Genomic DNA, 22,731 nt, shown 5'->3' with positions numbered 1-22,731 from the left:
TACATTTCTCTGGAATCTGAACTGATTTTCCCTGGTGTCTGTTTCTACCAGTTTTTCCATTCTTCTGCAAAGGATTTGTGTTAATACTATGCAACTGAAATTTACTAAACCGATAGTTTGGTAATTATCACACCTGCTTTCTTTGGAATTGTAATTATTATATCCTCTTGAAGTCTGAGTGTATTTCACCTGTCTCGTACACCTTGCTCACCTAAGGGAACAGTTTGGTCATGGCTAGTTCTCCCAAGGTGATCAGTAGCTCTAACTAAATGTTGTCTACTCCTGGGGCCTTGTTTTGACTTAAATCTTTCAGTGCTTTGTAAATTCTTCACACAGTATCATATCTCCCCCCTTATCATCTTCATCTATGTCCCCTTCTGTTTCCATTATATTGTCCTCAAATACACCTTCTCTTCCTTCCCCCTTTCTGGTTTTTCTTCTTTGCTTAGGGCGTTCCCTATCTCAGCTCTTGATACTGATACAGTTGGTTCTCTTTTCTCCAAAGGACACTCTAATTTTCCTGTAGGCACCATCTATCTTACCCCTGGTGACATATGCTTCTACGTCCTTAAATTTGTTCTCTAGCCACTGCTACTTAGCCATTTTGTATTTCCTGGATATCATTTTTTAGACATATGTATTGCCTTTCACCTTCTTCATTTACTGCATTTTTATATTTTCTCCTTTCATCAATTAACTTCCATATCCCTTCTGTTACCCATGGATTTCTACTAGTCCTCATTTTTTTACCTACTTGATCCTCTGCTGCCTTCACTATTTCATCGCTCACAACTATCCATTCTTCTACTGTATTCCTTTCCCCTGTTCTTGTCAATCATTCCATAATGCTCCCTCTGAGAGAATCTACAACCTCTCGTTTATTCAGTTTATCCAGGTCCCATCTCCTTAAATTCCTGCCTTTTTGATGTTTCTTGTTTTAATCTGAAGTTCATAATCAATAAATTGTGGTCAGAGTCCACATCTGTCCTGGAAATATCTTAAAATTTACAAAAAAAAAAAAAAAAAAAAAAAAAAAGTTCAAATGGCTCTAAGTACTATGGGACTTAACATCGGTGGTCATCAGTCCTCTAGACCTAGAACTACCTAAACCTAAGTAACCTAAGGACATCACACACATCCATGCTCAAGGCAGGATTCGAACTTGCGACCATAGCAGCAGCGTGGTTCTGGACTGAAGCACCTAGAACCGCACGGCCACAGCGGCCGGCCTTAAAATTTACAACCTGGTTCCAAAATCTCTCATCTTACCATTATATAATCAATCTGAAACCTTCTGTTGTCTCCACATATACATTCTTCTTCCAAGATTGTTAAACAAGTGCTAACTATGATAAAATGCTCTGCGCAAAATTCCACCAGGTGGTTTCCTCTTTCATTCTTTTCCCCCAGTCCACTACTTTTCCTTTTCTACCTTTTCCTACTACCAAATTCCAGTCCCCATGACAATTAAATTTTCAGCTCCCCTAACTATCTAAATAATTTCTTTTATCTCATCATACATTTCCTCAATCTCCTCATCTGCACAGCTAGTTGGCAAATAAACTTTTACTACTGTGTTGGGCATGGGCTTTGTGTCTATCTTGGCTACAATAATGCATTCACTATGCTTTTTGTAGTAGCTTATCCGTGTTCCTATTTTATTTATTCATTTTTAAACTTACTCTTGCATTATCCCCATTTGATTTTGTATTTATAACCCTGTATTCACCTGAACAGAAGTCCCATTCCTCCAGCCTCCGAACTTCACTAATTCCCGCTATACCCAAATTTAACCTATCCATTTTACTTTTTAAATTGTCTAACCTACCTGCCCAATTAAGGGATATGATATTCCACACACTGATCCTTAGAATGTCAATTTTGTTTCTCTTGATAATGATGTCCTCCTCAGTAGCCACTGTCCAGAAATCCAAATCTGAGACTATTTTACCCGAAATATTTTGCCCAAGAGGATGCCATCATCATTTAACCATACAGCAGAGCTGTATGCCTTCGGGAAAAATTACGGTGGTTTTTATCCATTGCTTTCAGCTGTTCGCAGCACCAGCATAGCAAGGCCTTTTTAGTTGATGTTACGAGGCCAAATCAGTCAATCATCCAGACTGTTGCCGCTGCAACTACTAGAAAGGCTGCTGCCCCTCTTTGGGAACCACATGTTTACCTGACCCTTCGACAGAAACCCCTCCATTGCAGTTGCACCTACGGTATGGCTATGTATATCACTGAGGCATGCAAGCCTCATCACTGACAGCATGGTTCATTGTTCATTGAGGGAGGGGAGAAGACCAAATTTATGTTATCACAGTCAGTCTAACAGGCATTTCCTTGCTGCCATTACAACTGGTACTACTAGTTTGCTAACTTCCAGTGCCATCCAGTTACCAACCTTGGAACTAAAAGGAGTCACAAACATCAAAACCCACCAGCCACAATTGTGCAGCGCTGGCCTGAACTTCCTAGCATTAATCGGAAAGAAATAAAGTATGCAATACCACAAACGCACAATTGTGCATGCAGGGCCTGAAATGGGTAGTAACAGTCTTTTGATATAGTGGTACATGTAGTATGTCAATGACGAAACATATAATTCTTTTGAACATGATGAGCGTGTATAACCTGTGTCGGAGGAGGGCCAGGGAGCCGGGGATGCAGGAGAACAGCATGCAGAAGTTTTGCACACGACCCCATACCACCTAAGGCCAGCCCTGACCACAAACACTGATTTACTACGAAATAACTTACATATCCAAAACACTCATACTGGTAACTTACAAAAATATAGTTTTGTAAGAATCCAAAAATTCTCATACGAACCTATTTCTCAAGTGTGCACTCACCGAATGTTCAAAATTTCACAACACTGATGTATCACAATACGAATGAGAATGGATATTATCAAAGATTATGCAGAAGCGATGCAAACAGTAGAATATAAGAATCTAGAGCTTTAAACTTCTACACAATCATGTACACGCTGTCTCACACATGGGAAAATTCCTAAGTCAACTATTATATACAAATAAGTGTGCTTATTGAACGGATTTTTTGCTTAGCTGATTCTGTGCACACTTTTACACACACACACACACACACACACACACACACACACACACACACAAAGTTGGAAAATATAAACACCCAGAGAACAATAGCTGACCCTCCCACCACTACCAAAACAAACAAAAGACATCTCTTAACAGCAAAATAAAACATAAGAAATGGTGATAGGACAGTGGTTCTTCTCAACAGAGAAACATGAATATATTTAGCATAGTGAAAGTGCTGTGTGCTAAAATACCACACATACATGTGGAAGAACAAGAATAAAGGTGTTTTTTTTTTTAAAGAAAACAATAAAACAATAAGAATTAAAACTACTTATAGGAATAAACCAGGCATGTGAACTGTTCGTGATGCAAGCAAGCAAAATTTTAAAAGAAAAAATCATATTGTTACGGTGACCACTAAAGATGGTTTACAATGAAGTGAAACATGTTTGGCCTTAATAAGACTTCCATTACAGTTGCAAAAGACAATTATTAACCTATACAACTTGTATATCTGCAACTGCGGAAAGAGGCCAAATGGTTCAAATGGCTCTGAGCACTATGGGACTTAACATCTGAGGTGATCAGTCCCCTAGAACTTAAAACTACTTAAACCTAACTAACCTAAAGACATCACAAACATCCATGCCCGAGGCAGGATTGGAACCTGCGACCGTAGCAGTCACACGGTTCCAGACTGAAGCGCCTACAACCGCTCGGCCACACCGGCCGGTGGAAAGAAGCCCAAAAAACAAAGACAACAACATGTAATAAATAATTGCTGAACAAAAAAAAAAAGAATGTGGTGCATCACTTTCTGGTCAATGCTTGTAAACAAATGACAGGCAGGTTTCTCTGTTAAACATGCTTTCTGATTATTTGTAATATTGTGAAAACATTGATCACTGTTGATTTTACATTTTAAAAACCCATTTGTTCCTTGATTAAAAGCTTTCAGATATTACTTTTAGTCTACTGTTCAGAATTATGAAGTATACTTAATACAGTGCATCCAGTATATTGATTCATCTATACTTTCTATATTAATTGAAATCTTAGATGGATCAGTACACCGGATGCAGCACTGATATTAGTTATCTAGTGTATGATGAAAAGAAATTTTAATTTGATGTTTCTGTACAGAAAAGAAGGTAGTAATTTGATGTTTCTGCACAGAAAAGAAGGTAATAATTTCCTCTCCCTCCAATGAGCAACCCTCAGATACAAAGAACAAAAACTGACTGGACAAAGAAGGTTGAGAAATTTGGCTGTGGGCTTTTAAAACAAACTATTGCTGCTTTAGTTTTAAGCAGCTTTAGGAAGCTGAGACCAACTTAAATCTGGATGACTGTTCAGGGTTTTGAACCTTTCTCCTCTCGAATCCAAGGTCTGTACTAAAATCCTCGAGTGGGTGTGGCTACAGACAAAGTGCGCAAACCACAAATAACATTGTTTAGTACTGTACCATTGTTGTTTTACAATTTCAGGCCCACTTCTATTCCTCGATTACTGCTTGAGCTAACACAGTTATACGGTGTGGTCTTATATGCCCAACTGAGCAGTAAAATACAAAATAAACAGGAAGCCAAGTGAGAAAAATATGAAATCCATGCAAAAAAATGTCCCAGATTGTGAGCTAGCAGAACAACCAGTTAATGAGGCAGCTGCCTACAATATAAATCTTAATCGAGTAAGTGTTTGGTGGGGATCCAATGCAACTGCACTGATTAATGCTCCAAGTGGGTCATTATCGTTCGGTAACACTTTAATGTGCCAACAGACTGATACAATGAAAGTCTGTTTTATTATCGTTTAATTGAACTAAAATTAAACTATGATTCTGCTCATATATTTACCTTTGTAACATATAAACAATTATCCTTTACATGTGTGTATCAAGCATGCTGCACATCTGCTCCGACGGTTAACTAATGCACTAACTGTTTGGTCTGTTCAAAATGGGTGCGAGGGGGACTCCCTATTCTGTGACACTTAATTCTCAGCTGGAGGTAAGTCAAATTTCATACGGAGAACCTATCAAGACAAATTACACTGATGGTGGCAACAAGCAATTTTAACAAAATTACCAATTAAAAGAAAAAGCCGCACCTCAGAGGTGTGAGATATCTGGAAACTAAGAATATTTTCACTTTTCTTTGAGGAAAGGTTGGAAAACTTGAGGGTGGATAACAGTTGTCAGAAGAGGATATTATTTAGCAATCAACAATAGTGGATTTAATACATATTCTTACATGCTTCATTATGTGGCCTGAATTGTGCCCAATACAGATTAACTTAGTTTTGCTGAACAAAAGTGGTGAACTTAAAAAGAATGTGACAGTTAAGATTTGGTATATTTACGATTATGGAGATTATAATATACTGAACTATCTAAAATGTGCTGAAGACAAATCCCTCTGAGAATCCAGGAAATAATCCTTACATTATGAAATACTGCCATCTTGATATGATGAGATTGCAAGCTCACGTTTAATTTTTTATTAAATCATGTCAATCACAAAAGTATGTCGCCATTATACTTCTTATGAAACATTTTGGAAAGAATGAGGTAATGCCAATCTCTCAGAAATGGGAGGGAGTTTGCAAGAATAATAAAAGGAGAAAGTCAAGGTCTCTTTAAAAAAATTAAATGTTTCAGCAGCACTTGAAAAGCAAAAAGGAGAGCTAAACAATTAAAACAGGTAACATTTTAAAACTGACCATCATTTACTGAATATTTACACGTTTACAGCAATGAAATTGTGCGAAGTGTATACATATAATTGTGAGGTCACAGTAAATCAGACCTGACTGAATAAAACAAAGACACTCAACTGCTAATTACAAAATTTATTTGTCTGCTCTTACTCTAGTGAATACCTACAATATTCTACATTGTGTCACGCAAAACAACTGATAAACTTACATGAACAAATTCATGCCATTGCATAAATATTATATGAACAAGAGATACAGAAGTAATTTTTTTTTCCATACTGACAGCAGAATCATTAGCACTGCTTGAAAGAATACGTGTTACTTTAAAAGCAGCCCCACAATTTTTCAGGGCTTCATGTGGGTGGCGTTTCAGCATTGTGTTGTATAAAAGTACTCAATACTGTTAAACAGAGTGGTCCCAGATTTTCTGTGAACTTCACCCAATAATTAAGGCACCACTATGCTTGGTGAAAATAAAGGCAAGTTTCCATTCTAAACAAAAAACTACAGCTTTTCCTATGTATGAGATCAGCATAAAATCTACAATGCTTTCTGGTAGACACATTACTACTTTTAGATTGCTTTTACAGCACCATATTATGAAACACAAACACACTTTCCTATCCAAACTATTTCAATGAGCACACAACCTCTACATTCTATCACCACACTCTTAATATTCAAAACATTTTATGAATTCTTGAAACATTAGCTTCCTTGTGTAAATACAACAATTTATTTGAAATGTTACATGTGCTACATCATACAGAATATTGATTATTAAGTACCAAAATGCCAATTTTGAAACTGATCCAGAAAATGACTTTAATAACAGAATTAAATAACTGACTGTATTATTTATTCTGGTAATTTCCTTCAACATTTTTCTTTTGCCTTTTAGCAATTAGTTCACTACATCAATACAGAATTGCAAATAGTTTTCATTAAAAGAACAGTTTTACCAAAAAATATTTTGGTAATATGCAGATAAGCATAGTGCTTCAGATCAGTATGTACGATATGTAGTCAATGCTTTTACATACCACAACCACAATAACAAGTAGCAACTTCAGTAATAAATACTGCATTTGTAATAATTAGTGTCTATACAAGTACATCTTGAGTGAATTCTAAAATACAACAGAAACAGTTTCACAGAAATTTCATAAAAAAGCATGAACAGTAACAGTTTTTTGCTCAAAGTAATAACTGCTAAGCCATGAAAATCTCAATCCAGTTTTAAAAAAATACCATATACATATAACGCCTCTTCAGAAAGGAACTTCTACTCTGTTACCACTTTTGCCAATAATGGTGGTAGTGACAGCAGCAGTTCATTAAAGTCAATTAAGAAGAATGTTTTGTAAATATTATCAAGCACTGCTATCTTAGCAATTAAATCAGATGTAAATATCACTATAAAATGGCACTACACTCTTGAATGAAACTGACATGCCTCAAATAGTTGCTGCCATTAGAACCACCGTAAACAGTGTTCAGAAGTCAAAACGAGTATCTTTGAGTATTATTACATAAATATGTAATACACTCATTTTTCACTTGTTATTGTACAATACCAACTCTAAAACACAAGACAGCAATCTAGTTCAGATCATCATTTGTTTAGACATATGTCTGAAATGCAATTGGTTATCACACGTGATACAGCTATTTCACTGTTTTAAATTAAGGGCACTGGAAGAATTTTTTTGACTTGGTGAGTATCCTCTACATAAGGCACTGAAATTACATGTGACTTTCTCCATGTAAATAATGCATGAAAACTCAAATTTCAATATACTCTTTTACATCATAATAATGCTTATTCTCTTGTGAACAAGAGTCAGTCAAAAATTAATGGCAACTACTTTTTTCCTCCCTAAATAGAGCTAATCAAATGAAAAATTTGAATCTGGCACTATTCCACAAAGCTGTGGCTCTAGTCCACTGCAGTAGTACCTTTCTTTCTCAACAGATGTCAGAACTGAAGTTGCTGGCAATATGGCAGACACTGATGTTCATATCAGACGTCATTCTGTGATAGAATTCTTGAATTCAGAAGATGAAATGCTAATTCGCATTCACGAAGGACTGAAAAGTTCGTCGCCGCAACAAAGCTGAAGGGCAAACACCGTTGGGTGAGGAAGAGTAGCAGACCAGTGACTGCAGAACATTCAGCAAGTCAATGATATAATTTGTGATGACAATTGCAATTGGGTGACTGCACATGATTTGTGTTGCATTACCTCCATCAGTAAATGCAGTGTCGTGACAATTATTCAACTGATAAAACTCAAAAGTTTCGTAACTTGGGTACCAACCAAGAACGTTGAACAGCCAGAATAGAGAGACAAGATAAACGACTGCCCCCCCCCCCCCCTGCAGAATTTTCATTTGGTGACTACCATTTGTTTGCTGCTAAAAGCAACTCATAGTGGGATGAGGGCTGTGGAAACATTCATGCATCAAGATATCAGAAGCAAGACCATGCACTTTACAACAATGGAATACATGTTCTTGCTAAAAGATAGACTAAAACTGGGGAACTGAACTCATAAGTTTAACATCAATTATGTGGTTTTCAACTTATGTAGTTGCATTGAAATTCTTGATAAATAAAATAAAAAAAGTGGCAGCATTACCTTTTGACTGAGACTTGTAAAATGCTGTTCAGATTCTTAGAAATGTACAAGGCAAGATAACTAGTAACTAAATGCAGAATTACAGATAACAATGAACTATACAGACTCAAGAGAGACCAATACAGACATTACATTACAAAGGCTAAATTATAAAAATATATGTGACATACTCTTTACAAGAACAACTTCACTACCTTCAGATAGATTTTTCACTCACAAAGAGAAAAATTAGGGCTACAAGACAGAGACCTTCAAGATGCTCAGTTATACAAAAGTAAACGTTTAAATACATTTTAACGACATTAACATAACTGCACTTGTAACTGCAACTAATTTTTGTCAGAAGACGAATTATTGTAGTCTGATAATGTATTTCACTGTCCATGAGACTGTGATGTAATCCATACAGGAGCAGCTACCACATCTGTGATTACTCGACGAACTGAAATGTGTTCATCTGTTGATTCTGTAGCATTGTAGAATGCAAGCAAATCTTCAATTGCTCTATCTTCGAGCTGTAAAAATACAAGTCTTGTGTTAATATTTCAGGATGTCACAGTACTATTAGAGTACTATTACAGAGCAACTGCCTGCAAATATCAAAAGCAACAGAAATAAAATAAACAGTTAAAAGCAAAGAAAATTGTATTTTAAAATTAATTATGTTTAACAGAAAACATGCCTGCCAAGGTGACACCACTTTGAGCAGGCAAATTCTGTTCTGGGCAGGGAGCCTTGTGAGCTCAGAGAAATCTGAAAGCTATGCTAACAGTAGCACTGCTACTGGCGAGGGCACCCAAGCCAGACTGACCCCACCAGAGGATCTGCGTAAAATATTGCACCACTGCCTCATAAAAAACCTGTCATCACAAATAATTTAACAAGGGATACTGGACTGTGCTTACGAAGACACAATGCATCAAGAAACAAAAATACTGATAAAGCAGTCCTTAAACTTTGAACATGCATACACACAGGAACTCAGGTGGAAGTGCAGGGATGAGACACATAAGAAGAAATTCTGTGTATCAAACGGAAATTTCACAATGTGATGTTTTGTGTGTACTTCCACCAATGGGGGAAGAATCAGATGAAGATGTGGTAGATGGCTCCTACGATCATCTACACAAGGTTTGTGATAAAATATTTAGCTATGACTACAAAACAGCCCTTGGCAACTATAATACCACACTGTACAGGGAAGTTTTCAGGGTGTTCCTGGTAAGAAAAGTCTGCCAGAAGAAACTAGTAATAACAGCATGAAGGTTGCCCACATTGCTGCTGTGGACAAACTAAAGCAGTAAGCACCTACTTCCCACAGAAAAATATGCAACAAGGTGGCATGGAAAATACCAGGAACAAACGAAGCAAACCAAACAGACCAAATACTGAACTGAAGAGGAGTGCATTCAATATGAAAAATGAGTAGATTTACCGAGGAGCTGATTTGGATTCAGACCATTACCTAGTAGAAGACAAAATTGGGCAGAAACTTGCTATGGCTGCAAATGGGAATAGCACCATCAAAAAGAAATAGTATACTAAACAAATGAAAGAGTATCACAACAGATTGACACAGAAGTTACAAACAAAAAAGGTGGTAACCATACAGACGAAGAACGGAACACTATTACAAACGCTGTTTTGACAACTACACATGAAATACTGGAGAAAACAAGGAGACTTAGAAACAAAGAGAGGTACAATGATGAATGTAGACAGGCAGTGGAATGGAAAAAGGAAGCAAGACTGTAATGCTTACACAGAGATATGAGATCGAATCAGGCATTATGTAATGGAAAGAGAATAGAGCCAGGTATGTGTAGTGTTGTTACATAAGTTCAGAGTGTTTTCCCATAAATTTAATACACATAACAGAGACCTTAGTCATGAATAATATATTCTCTTTCAAATCCAGGATGGAGAGTAACAATATTGTGAAAAGGAAAGTTGCGGCTCACCATATTGCGGAGACTCTGAGTCGCAGATAAACACAACAAAAAGATTGTGACAAATGCAGCTTTCGTTCAGTATGGCCTTTGTCAAAATTACAAAAAATGGTTCAAATGGCTCTGAGCACTATGGGACTCAACTGCCGTGGTCATCAGTCCCCTAGAGCTTAGAACTACTTAAACCTAACTAACCTAAGGACATCACACACATCCATGCCCGAGGCAGGATTCGAACCTGCGACCGTAGCAGTCGCACGGTTCCGGACTGCGCGCCTAGAACCGCGAGAGCACCGCGGCCGGCTGTCAAAATTACACACACACACACACACACACACAGACACACACACACACACACAGAGAGAGAGAGAGAGAGAGAGAGAGAGAGAGAGAGAGAGAGAGAGAGACTGCAGTCTCAGGCAACTGAACTTGGCGTGTATGTTGTCTAATTTTGATGAAGGCCTTACTAGCCGAAAGCTATATTAGTGACACTGACTGGCAGCTCCATAGAGTGCTCCGTGCATAACGACCATGTGTTTAACAAAATTAGAAGGAAGGTCAGCATTAGCTGTAATTTTGATGATTTATTAACAGCAAAATCAATTTTCGATCACATAATGATCATCTTCAGTGCTGGACGGTAACATTTCACATAGTGATCGGTGAATAATAAAACAAAAATCCCACAAATACACACGAGTATAAACCATATGTTAGTAAGAATATACCTTTAGCATACAAATTAAAGCTCGTAGGCACTGGCATCTAGTTATTAGCAGTAACAGAAGCTATGGAACGATCAAAATAACTGAAGCCGCTGTTTACATTCACCTATACAGCAGACCTCAGTGTGACGGGCTTGGAACGCCCTCTATGTGACGTGTCATGTGGAGACTTAACATTATTTTATTTGGCTAGAGATTATCACAAAATACCAAATGTGCACTTGCAAATCATTAATTTAATATTTCAAATTTAACGTTCAAAGCCCATAGCTAAAAGGAATGGGGAAATACACATCTTGCCAACATGCACTGGCATGTTATTTTCAAAGCAACTTAAAAAAAAACTTGCAAGAATAAAAATCAACAGGTAAACTATAAGGTGTCAGATTACAGGACTAGTAAAAAAGAAAAATATACAAATAACATGACATCAAATATAACCAAATTTGCTACAGCACAGTAACTGCCATCTGGCGTGGGAAGTCAGATGTGCAAAGTTCTTAATTTACGTAAAATATTACATTGAAATCAAGAAGTCGACTACATAAATAGTGGTGATTGTACAATATATGCCACGATTTAAGAGGTCAAAATATCATAAAACACAATATTCCATATTAAAAAAATTTTAGGGTGCAGACTAACAATTTTTTATTGTATTTAACGACATGACACATCTCATTCATCCCATTTGGACATGTCAACACATTATAACTGTTTCTCAGGCTTAATTACAAAAAAAAAATCATCGTAATTATGAAAAGCAGAATGATATAAAAGCACAGTGTGGATACAGAGATCGTTTAGCACACTCATCAGTAAGAACTACTGTTACAAATTGCAAAGAATTAGTGATATGTTGGCTAGAGACACAATATGTTAGCCTAGTAGAAACCTCCACTACCACACATATTGTTTATAGAAAACTTCCTCCTATGATACAAACAGAACTTGGGTACAAGGAAACAGTGTTCTCTTTAAAATATAAAAGCTTTGTCCCAAGAAATAAATCACACTCTTGTTATACACTTTTGCACAAGCACTGAGTCAGAACCCATCATACATACATTTACAGTTGATACAATAATAATGAAAACTGTCAAGCAAACGGTTTTGAATACTCATATGAAGGAGATAATTTTATTACATGTCTTATAGCAGCAATAGGACCCCTTATAACATAAAAGCTAATTTTGAAAATACCCATATATCCAAAGTAGGCCATAAAAATTAATCTAAAATGCAAGGTGTGGATTAGTAGTAACATACATCATGCATCCAGAAAAAATGTCTTAACTTAGGAAAGGTAACAGTACAAATTATTTCCAAAATATATGTCATACTGTAGACAAATTAGAACCAGATCACACACATTTTTCTGCAATCACTTACTAAAGCAATTAAAATGTAGTGACAAACTAGCAACATGAAATAATCACATGAAAGTGAGGAGGATTTAAATTTCTTGTCTAGTAGGAAAACAAATTTTCATAACCAAATGCTTAATGTGTAGTGCACATGGATTTTGTTAAAGGCCTATTATGACAGTTATGTAACCTGACCGCCAGTTGACAGAGGTTATTACAAAATCAGTGCTAAAAGTACAAGTCAATTAACAATCACTATAAAGAACCACAAAAAATTGCTGTACAATAAAATAAGTTGGCTAGTGAAAAGTGTGAATAATGCGGTTCAGCCATCCGATTCACAAGTATTACCACGTTGGTGACAACAATGTTAACATAATAAAAATATTGTAATGCAGTTATGAGATCTGTACACATGGGCTGTGTCAGAACCCTTATTACAACACGTTAATGAAAACTCATTCGAACGGCAAAGCATTTGGTTATGAAAATATGAAGGAGGAGAAGAAAAAGACGAAGAACAGCAGACATGTAAGTGACAGGCTTTATGTGGCATTAACTATGCTCCCCTACTTTGTAACAAAATTTAAATACGGAAAAAAGGTTACGTAATCTAACGAAGTTTTTAATACATAAACTGGTCTCAAAACGTTATTAGTAGAAGTTACAAGTACGTATGAATGGAAACTGACATTACTGCAGTAGTACTAACCTGTGTAAGCTCAAGAGGCTTTGCTCGCATTTTTGTCCAGTTTTCCCTCTGTTTTCTCTCATCTGCTATAATGTCACAAAATTTCGGGGAATCTGGAGAAACAGAGACGGGCTTCGTCCAAGGATTGTTAAGAGTTACTTCTTGAGTGTGCCTCGTTATGATTTTAGATCTGGAAAAAAAATTTATGTTATTGCTTTTGTTGTATGCGAGAAATCACTACAGTAAGATTCTTAAAGTTAACTAGAAATCAATAACACAAAAATGAACTGTAATCTGTGTCCAGCCAATGCCGCAGAGAGAGAGACTGCAAATCGAGCTTACACTCACTGCCTTTATCAGAGAATCCTCCTGCTACACCTCTAGCTATGATTGTACCATTCCATAACTCAACAGCTTACTTACATTTACCATCAAAACTGCAGCCACACGCCATGAAATGGAAAATGGAGTATATCCCTTGAAAGATTTGCCTTGATTCCCACCATTCCATACCTCATCTAACAATCTTTGCATGAATGGCCCATTCATATCATTCCAATCATAATGCAGCATTTACTGAGAATACAATCTTGGCTTTCAAGTGTGTAAACAATTTAATGTTAGTGTATTTTTTAGGTGTTAGTGTCACATGACCCTAGCAATTTTTAGTTTTTTCATGTATTTCATTAGATCTATTTATTAGTGAAAAATTACTAGGGACTATGCTTCTGTGTGGATGCAGGGGAAATTGGTCACAATCTACAAGCAGCATGAAGCTCAGCTGGCCATCTGGTTGCTGCCCAGGCCTGCAGCAGTTATGGTGACACTTGGGGGGGGGCAACAGTTGTTGCAACTCTTGTCATTCCCATTGCCACTGCCACTGCCTGTGAATCCTAAACCTGCTGCACGACTTGACACGCTTCATCCCCCATGTCGTCACCAGAGATGACAAAATGGCATGAGCATATCTCTAGGTGGAGGTTAAATGTGGCTACTGGCTGTGTGACTTCTACCAGACACCATAACAACAGCTATGAAGTTATGTCTACTGGCTGATTTCATCTCAAATCGTACAGGCCAAGAGTGAATGTGTCACATCACTATTTCAAAGTTTGCTGAAAAAAATGTATGCTGAAGTTCCACATGATACCTCTCCAAAACTACAATATTTTGATTTTCTGATAATTTGTTAAAACACTGCAGACCTCACTAAATAAGAGTGTTTGTGAAAACGTCGAAATGAAAGGGAAAATTGAAAAACTGTAATAAAGAAATCAAAGTGATAGATCTGAATTTATTTTCAATAAATAGTTTGTTCCCAATACTATGAGACATGACTGATACATAAACACTTCTGAGATTTTTTTTTCTTTTTGAAAAATGAACTATGCAAATTTGTAATTTTCTGCAAATTTCAAAATTATGTTTTGAAAATATGAATAGTCACAGGATGTTAACTGTCTTGAGAAATGATAAAGTGGAAGGACTGATAACTGTCAGCTATGACATTAATGCATAAAATTCTTAAACTCTCAAAATATTTGTACAGAAAGGTGAAAGAATCTGAATTTTTTTGGTTATTTAGAAATTTATTTTCTCCAAAAACCCCATCCTAAATGTTCTAAAAAATATTATGGTATGTTTGGTCACTCTACTTACAGAAAGTACAATCAGAGTGGGCAATACTTGTCTGTACAAAATGTGAGAAATTTTTTAGGTAGACCTAGCTCTATTCTAACAGTCAAAAAAATCATGGACTCAAATATTTAAATTGATCACTGATTTTACGTAAATGTCACGCAAAATTGGTATTTTTCAATCAAAATAATTACTTTACAAAGTGATTGGGAAAACAATTCATAATTTTGTTTGAAAGCATTTTATAGCAAAAATGAGATATAGAACATTTACACACATTTTTCTTTTTATGATATTATTCACAAACTATTATTGGTCTTGTGTCATGATTTTACTACTTCATGACTTTCCAAGAATTAAAATTGCCTACAATGTAACAATCAACAGTGCACTGTTGAAAAGAGTTCATTTGTTTTTTTTTTTCATCTGCTTCTCATTGAACTTGTATAGCCAAGATTAAGTTGCACATGGAAAAGATGACCCAACAAAAGCAGTGCTTGGGAAATGGGAACTGCACACTGATCTTTTGATGACAACCATTCGAAAGCATAAGCAGGACCATGAGGTGTCATAAAGGAGATGGTTATACCTTGAAGCTTATGAGCAATACTTATTATCTGTCCCACCCACCAATGACTGCCATACACACAAGACATGAAGCAGCTAACTACAAAGGCTTCCAACTTATACTGTGGTCTCTGCATTTCATACACAGTAACAGGCCGCATTCCGTGTAGAATCGTCCTTGCAATGTATGTACCACTCTGGGGTGCAAGTCAGTCGTGACTTGATTGAATTCCTACCACAGGCTTCAAAGCAGACCACTCTTCTCTCTTTTTTAAATGGAATTCCCTTAATGTACTTTCATTTAGAATTAAGAGTTTCACATTTGTTACTAATGTTGATATGGTGTGTACAAATCCAGTACCATCTCTTATAGCATCAACAGCTTCATGCTCGAGATCAAATCATCTTGCAAGATGTTTACAGAGACCTCCTATCCCATCAAATGCACTTTTCCCATGTTCTGTTGCTGAAAATATCCATTTTTTGTCTTAATTCCTGTACTACAGTGTTGACCAATCTCATAAAACTGAAAGCAGTCTTTAAAATGAGATGCTGCACCATCAGTCATATACGCATGTTTAGGGAATGCATGGCCTCAAGATGCTATGTCATCAATTATGATGCTGACAGCGTAGCACGACTGTGCACTGTCATGAATGACTGTCACAGTGTTATTTTCCAAGGAAGTGAGCAACATATGTGATCATTGATACCTGTGCTGCGTGCCAATGGTAACTTTGAATTTCGTTCTCCACAGCAACAAACCAGTTCTCAGCAAAGTCGACAAGAAAAACTAATGTGTCAGTATTCTGGGAAGTGGCTGAGTTTACTTCTGCTATGGCCTGTCTTTCAATCCTCGGGATGTGAACTGTTCCTTTTCATGACCCAATGCCTAAACTCTCTGTCTCTACTGTCTTCTTCACCACCTCTCCTCCCTCCCACAATGCATAATAGGTTACATCATTGTCAGCCTCCTAAAGGATGCTTCAACAGTCATCACTTCTTCACCGGGACACACTGCACACTCCTGCAACCAACATTTTTCTTGCAGCTCTTGACACATAAACAAAAGCATCAGGTCCATCTCAATGTACTACTTTCCTATGACTGCTTATGGTAAAACAAACACATTTCAAATTAATTTCCCATTCTCTTCTTTACGAGCTTTTGAAACCAAATAACATGAGGAAGTGGGTACGTATTTCTGTATCTGCTGCTTAGAGTAGCTACTTGGTATCAGTATGTGCTTACTTCCTTCATTGGCGGGCATTTTACCCATTTTGGTTGTTAAGGAGGCGAATTCTGTGAGACCAATTTTTAAATTATTGTTCTCCTTTTTCATCAGGAGATGTGCTTCTCTTATCCTGTCATATACATTTTTACCTCTTTCACCATTTTCATTAACAGAGATAACATCAGCCCAGTTAGGACTTTGCCTGCTACAATCTATGTCATCACGTACGTAATATTCCAGAGCAACAGTAAGCATATCATCTTGCAACAGATGCCCACAGTGAGAATCTGGGGATGCACACATACCTTTCCCATTCTTTTCTTTACGAGCTTTTGAAACCAAATAACATGAGGAACTGGGTACGTATTTCTGTACCTGCTGTTTAGAGTAGCTACCTGGTATCAGTGTCAGTAACTGTACCTTCTCAGTACAGATAGCTGCTGTGATAGCAGTACTTAGGTTTTGAAACCACACATCAGATTTCCTGTACCTATCACTATCTTCAGGTTCTGTACCAAGTGCATCTACATTATAAACTTCACGAAGTTCTGAAGATATTGCTTGCGTAAAACTTTTTTAAATTTATTCCACTTTTCTTTTTACATACTGTTTTCTTCTTGTGCTTCTTACCTTTCCTGAGTCTTTGGTAAGGGGGATATAGTAAGGGCTACAGCAGAAATTCTAACATTAAATGCATCAACAACTTCACACCCACGACTACAAACATCTGCATTGCCTTCTTCAGTTTCAGATTTGGGTGGTGGTGATCGTTCAGGTGGGTTGTCACTAAATTTTTTCTTGTAGTGAGTGTAGCAATTCCCGCACAATGGATGTGATGCTGATACTATTACTTGAGAACCAAGATTTTTTGCAATACCTCCGACAGATTTCGAACAACTGTTAAGCGTTTTTCATTTTTCTGAAACATCACCTTCTTGTGTCTTTTTTCATAGCCCACACACCACTCATTCACTACTGTATTTCCTCACTGACATTGGTTTGAACTTCTTGTTAGATACAAACACAAAACTCAATGCAAAATGGTTTATGTGCATGTTCTCACTCGTATGTTATAAACAGAAGAGCACTGGAAACAGTGTTGTCAACACACACATTTTACACTAGGATTTCAGTGATGCAAAATACGCAGAATGTTCAAAAATTTTTAACACTTTTGTCAGACAAATATTGCTCACTGTGTTTGCACTGACTACTAACATATTAACCAAACAATATTTTGTGTAATTATGATAAGTCTTCATATGGGACTTCAAGTAAATAATTCGTAAAAAACACAATTTTTTACATTTTCAGTAAAATATTTACATAATACAGACAGCAGGAGCATAGAAGATACTGTTTCTACATTGAAGCGCCAGAGAAACTGGTATAGGCATGCATATTCAAATATAGAAATATGTGAACAGGCAGAATACGATGCTCGTGAACAGGCAGAATACGATGCTCCCGTCAACAATGCCTATAACAGACGACAAGTGTGTGGCACAGCTGGATTTGTTACTACGTGTGATCAAGATTTAAGCGAGTTTGAATATGGTGTTATAGTCGACGCACGAGCGATGGGACACAGCATCTCTGAGGTAGCGACGAAGTGGGGATTATCCAGAACAACCATTTCACGAGTGTATTGTGAATATCAGAAATCCAATAAAACAACAAATCTACAACATAGCTGTGGCCGGAAAAAGATCCAACAAGAATGGGACCAACAACAACTGAAGAGAATTGTTCAACATGATAGAAGTGTAATCTTTCCGCAAATTGCTGTAGACTTCAATGCTGGGCCATCAAGAAGTGTCAGCATGCGAACCAGTCAATGAAACAGCATTGATATGGACTTTCAGAGCCGAAGGACCACATGTGTACCCTTGATGACTGTATGACACAAAGCTTTACGCCTCATCTGGACCTGTCAACACTGACATTGGACTGTTGATTACTGGAAACATGTTGCCTGGTCAGACGAGTCGCTTCAAATTATATCTAGCGGGTGGACGCGTACGGGTATAGAGACAACCTCATGAATCCATGGACCCTGCATGTCAGCAGGGGACTGTTCAAGCTGGTGGAGGCTCTGTGCAATTGTGTGGGGCGAGTGCAGTTGGAATGATATGGGACCCCCGATAGCTCTAGACACAACTGACATGTGAAATGTACGAAGCATCCTGTCTGATCACCTGCATTCATTCATGTCCACTGTACATTCTGACGGACTTGGGCAATTCCAGCAGGACAGTGTGACACCCCACACATCCAGAAATGCTACAGAGTGGCTCCAGGAACACAATTCTGAGTTTAAACACTTCCACTGGCCACCAAACTCCCCAGACATGAACATTATTGAGCATATATAGGATGCCTTGCAAGTGCTGTTCAGAAGAGATCTCCACCCCCTCATAGTCTTACGGATTTATGGAGAACTCTGCAGGATTCATGGGGTCCGTTCCCTCCGACACTACTGACATTAGTCAAGTCCATGCCACATCGTGTTGGGGTACTTGCGCATGCTTGCAGGGGCCCTGCGTGATATTAGGGACGGGTATCAGTTTCTTTGGCTCTTCAGCGTAATTAGGCGAGTAGTATCTGGTAATATGACAGAAAAGATAGCATTCTGCGACTTTAAAATTTAGAAAAACAAATTTTTTAAGTGGAAAAATTAAGTTAAATTTTGTATTTTGGTCTTAAATTTATAAGTTAATGGAAGCCCATAAGTGTGCAGGTGTCGAATCTATTTCAACACAATAAGAGGGAGCTTTAACATAAAACATCTGCCAGGTCTCCAGTAGTTTTGGTTAATTAGTTATTTTTTTTGTTCTCTACTGTTTCAAGAGTGATTTACAATATATATATATTTCAAAGGACTGTACCATTTACAAAAATTAAGATAAAACAAAAATACATTATTTCTTAACACTTGTGATATAGAGGTCTAATATACACTACTGGCATTTTAAAATTGCTACACCAAGAAGAAATGAAGATGATCAACAGGTATTCATTGGGAAATATATTATACTAGAACTGACATGTGATTACATTTTCACGCAATTTGGGTGTATAGATCCTGAGAAATCAGTACCCAGAACAACCACCTCTGGCCGTAATAACAGCCTTGATACACCTGGGCATTGAGTCAAACAGAGCTTGGATGGTGTGTACAGGTACAGCTGCCCAAGCAGCTTCAACACAATACCACAGTTCATCAAGAGTAGTGACTGGCATATTGCGACGAGCCAGTTGCTCGGCCACCACTGACCAGACGTTTTCAATTGGTGAGAGATCTGGAGAATGTGCTGGCCAGGACAGCAGTCTAACATTTTCTGTATCCAGAAAGGCCCGTACAGGGCCTGCAACATGTGGTTGTGCATTATCCTGCTGAAATGTAGGGTTTCGCAGGGATCGAATGAAGGGTAGAGCCACAGGTCGTAACACATCTGAAATGTAACATCCACTGTTCAAAGTGCCGTCAATGCGAACAAGAGGTGACCGAGACGTGTAACCAATGGCACCCCATACCATCACGTCGGGTGATACGCCAGTATGGCTATGATGAATACACGCTTACAATGTGCGTTCAATGCGGGTCGCCAAACACTGATGCGGCCATCATGATGCTGTAAACAGAACCTGGATTCATCCAAAAAAATGACATTTTGCCATTCGTGCACCCAGGTTTGTCGTTTAGTACACCATCGCAGGCGCTCCTGTCTGTGATGCAGCGTCAAGGGTAACCGCAGCCACAGTCTCCGAGCTGATAGTCCATGCTGCTGCAAACGTCATTGAACTGTTCGTGCAGATCGTCGTCGTCGTCTTGCAAATGTCCCTGTCTGTTGACTCGGGGATCGAGACGTGGCTGCACAATCCGTTACAGCCATGCAGATAAGATGCCGGTCATCTCGACTGCTAGTGACACGAGGCCGTTGGGATCCAGCACGGCGTTCCATGTTACGCTCCTGAACCCACCGATTCCATATTCTGCTAACAGTCATTGGATCTCGACCAACGCGAGCAGCACTGTCACGATACAATAAACCACAATTGCGTTAGGCTACAATCCGACCTTTATCAAAGTCGGAAACGTGATGGTACGCATTTCTCCTCCTCACACGAGGCATCACAACGTTTCACTAGACAATGGCGGTCAACTGCTGTGTGTGTATGAGAAATCGGTTGGAAACTCTCCTCATGGCAGCACATTGTAGGTGTCGCCACCGGTGCCAATCTTGTGTGAATGCTCTGAAAAGCTAATCATTTGCATATCACATCATCATCTTCCTGTCTGTTAAATTTCGCGTCTGTAGCATGTCATCTTCATGGTGTAGCAATTTTAATGGCCAGTAGCGTATATTTTTTTCAGACTAATTCATGAACATGAGTTGTCATGATCTGTACGATTTGAGATGAAATCACTCATTGCTGAAATTATGACTTAGTAAGAGCTGTCTCACTGATTGGGATAGGGTCAATCTTCCTGCAAAGCCCAGACTTGCACAGAGGGAAGGTTTACTTGTTACTGGAGGATCCCAATATTAGATGGACGATAGAGCCCCTTGTGAAGAGAGTCCAGTGTGGGCGAGATATGACTGCTTCAGGTCCATCCAATTCAAGAGGTGGAAAGAGTCTGTACTGGCAGCTGTTGAATGCAACAGGGTGCAGGTGGCTGCAAGTCATGACTGATTTGAATATCAATTATGCCTGTTGGCTGGGTTTCGAGGCCCTCCTCAGTCTCTTTCAATGGCTAAATGAAATGGTAAATGTCACTAACCTCACTTGCACTTTGATAGCACAGCCTGTAATTTATTGCATCCTCCACTAGAATAACTGCCACCCATTGGTTTAAAGCTGAGAGAAAGGCTTAAGCCAAAGACCTCATTTATTCTATGATACATGTTCTAAGTTTTCTGATCTGTTTGATTGGGTGCAAAACTGTAGAGTTCCCATTAATAAGTTAGATGTGCACTACACTTTGGAAGCAGCTACTTTCATAACAGAGTATGTGTTGCATTCACAAAACGAGGGTCTATCAGAAAAATAAAATGTATTCCCAATATTATTTAACAGCAGACATGTACAGAGTAAGGTCTCAAAATTAGTCACACACAAACAGCAACATTGCATACACAATTCTTGCAACAGAAAGTATATTGAAATTAGAAATAAATAGCACAGAACTACTAAACTCAAAATAGAAAATACACCAAAAGATGAGGATGAACATAAATGGTGGAGGTGTACTTATCGGCATAAAGAACTTGATAATGTTAAATAACATGAATACAGAGGCAGAATCCACCTACATTAATGAAACACTGGAATGCATCAGAAAAAGCCTGGAAAATATTGTGTGCAAATTTGAAAAGTGTGCTGTAATGGTAGGTGGGGAGTTCAATCTGTTACTAATTGACAGGGGGATGCACACATTTAGAATGGGAGGCAGGGACTCCTGAACTTGCGATACTGTAATAAACGCAGTTCTTAAAATTATTTTGAGCAGTTAGTGAGACAGCCCCGCTAGAGAGAAATGTGCTATCTATTGGCAATGACTGGGTCCAAACATTTCAAAATCAAGTAAACACAGAGGCAGAAATCTGCAATGATATTAATGGAATAAATCTAAGTGTATATTTGAATGATATACAAGAAATTCAAATCCACTGAGAAAGAAACTGAATTACATACGAGAATGATTAGCAAAGACCCAGTTGCAGGCATAAACTTATAACTCGGTTTTTCTACCAGCCACTAGATGCAATCACAGATGTAAAAAACATTAAAACTTGCTGAACTACTGCTTATGACCCCTCATCATACTGTCATTACTGGAGGTGACAATAATGAGACAATAATCACCCAATAATTGATTGGAATAATTACATTTTTGTAAGTGGTTGATAAGACAATCTGCATAACAATAATAAGTATTCTCTTTGACAACTACTTACGACAGATAGCTCAGAAGTGTATTCATAATGGAAGCACATTAGATCTAATGGTATTTTAGTTCTGGGGATAAGCTTGTGGCCCAAGTTAAAAAAAAATTCTGATCATCACTGGATTGATATGTACACAATACAACAGTTCATAATTGGAAGGACTGTTCATGGTATAGTC

At 37.8% G+C, this 22,731-nt stretch overlaps 1 protein-coding gene across 1 annotated transcript in view; it reads right to left on the bottom strand.

Annotated features, from left to right (window-relative positions):
- Nucleotides 1-5,776: 5,776 nt before the first annotated feature.
- The window catches only part of LOC126237103 (inhibitor of Bruton tyrosine kinase), a 125,950-nt gene continuing 108,995 nt past the window's right edge, over nucleotides 5,777-22,731 (bottom strand). The window contains exons 17-18 of the mRNA XM_049946915.1: nucleotides 13,182-13,350; nucleotides 5,777-8,943 (exon numbers count right to left, since the gene is read on the bottom strand). Coding sequence (XP_049802872.1) covers nucleotides 8,803-8,943; nucleotides 13,182-13,350 — 310 coding nt within the window. The 3' untranslated portion in view covers nucleotides 5,777-8,802. The remainder of the gene's footprint in view (nucleotides 8,944-13,181; nucleotides 13,351-22,731) is intronic.

The sequence above is a fragment of the Schistocerca nitens genome, chromosome 2 (genome assembly GCF_023898315.1).
Source record: "Schistocerca nitens isolate TAMUIC-IGC-003100 chromosome 2, iqSchNite1.1, whole genome shotgun sequence".
NCBI classification, from domain to species: domain Eukaryota; kingdom Metazoa; phylum Arthropoda; class Insecta; order Orthoptera; family Acrididae; genus Schistocerca; species Schistocerca nitens.
Note: the sequence above shows the minus strand (reverse complement) of the source record. Positions and strands in the feature narration are given on the sequence as shown.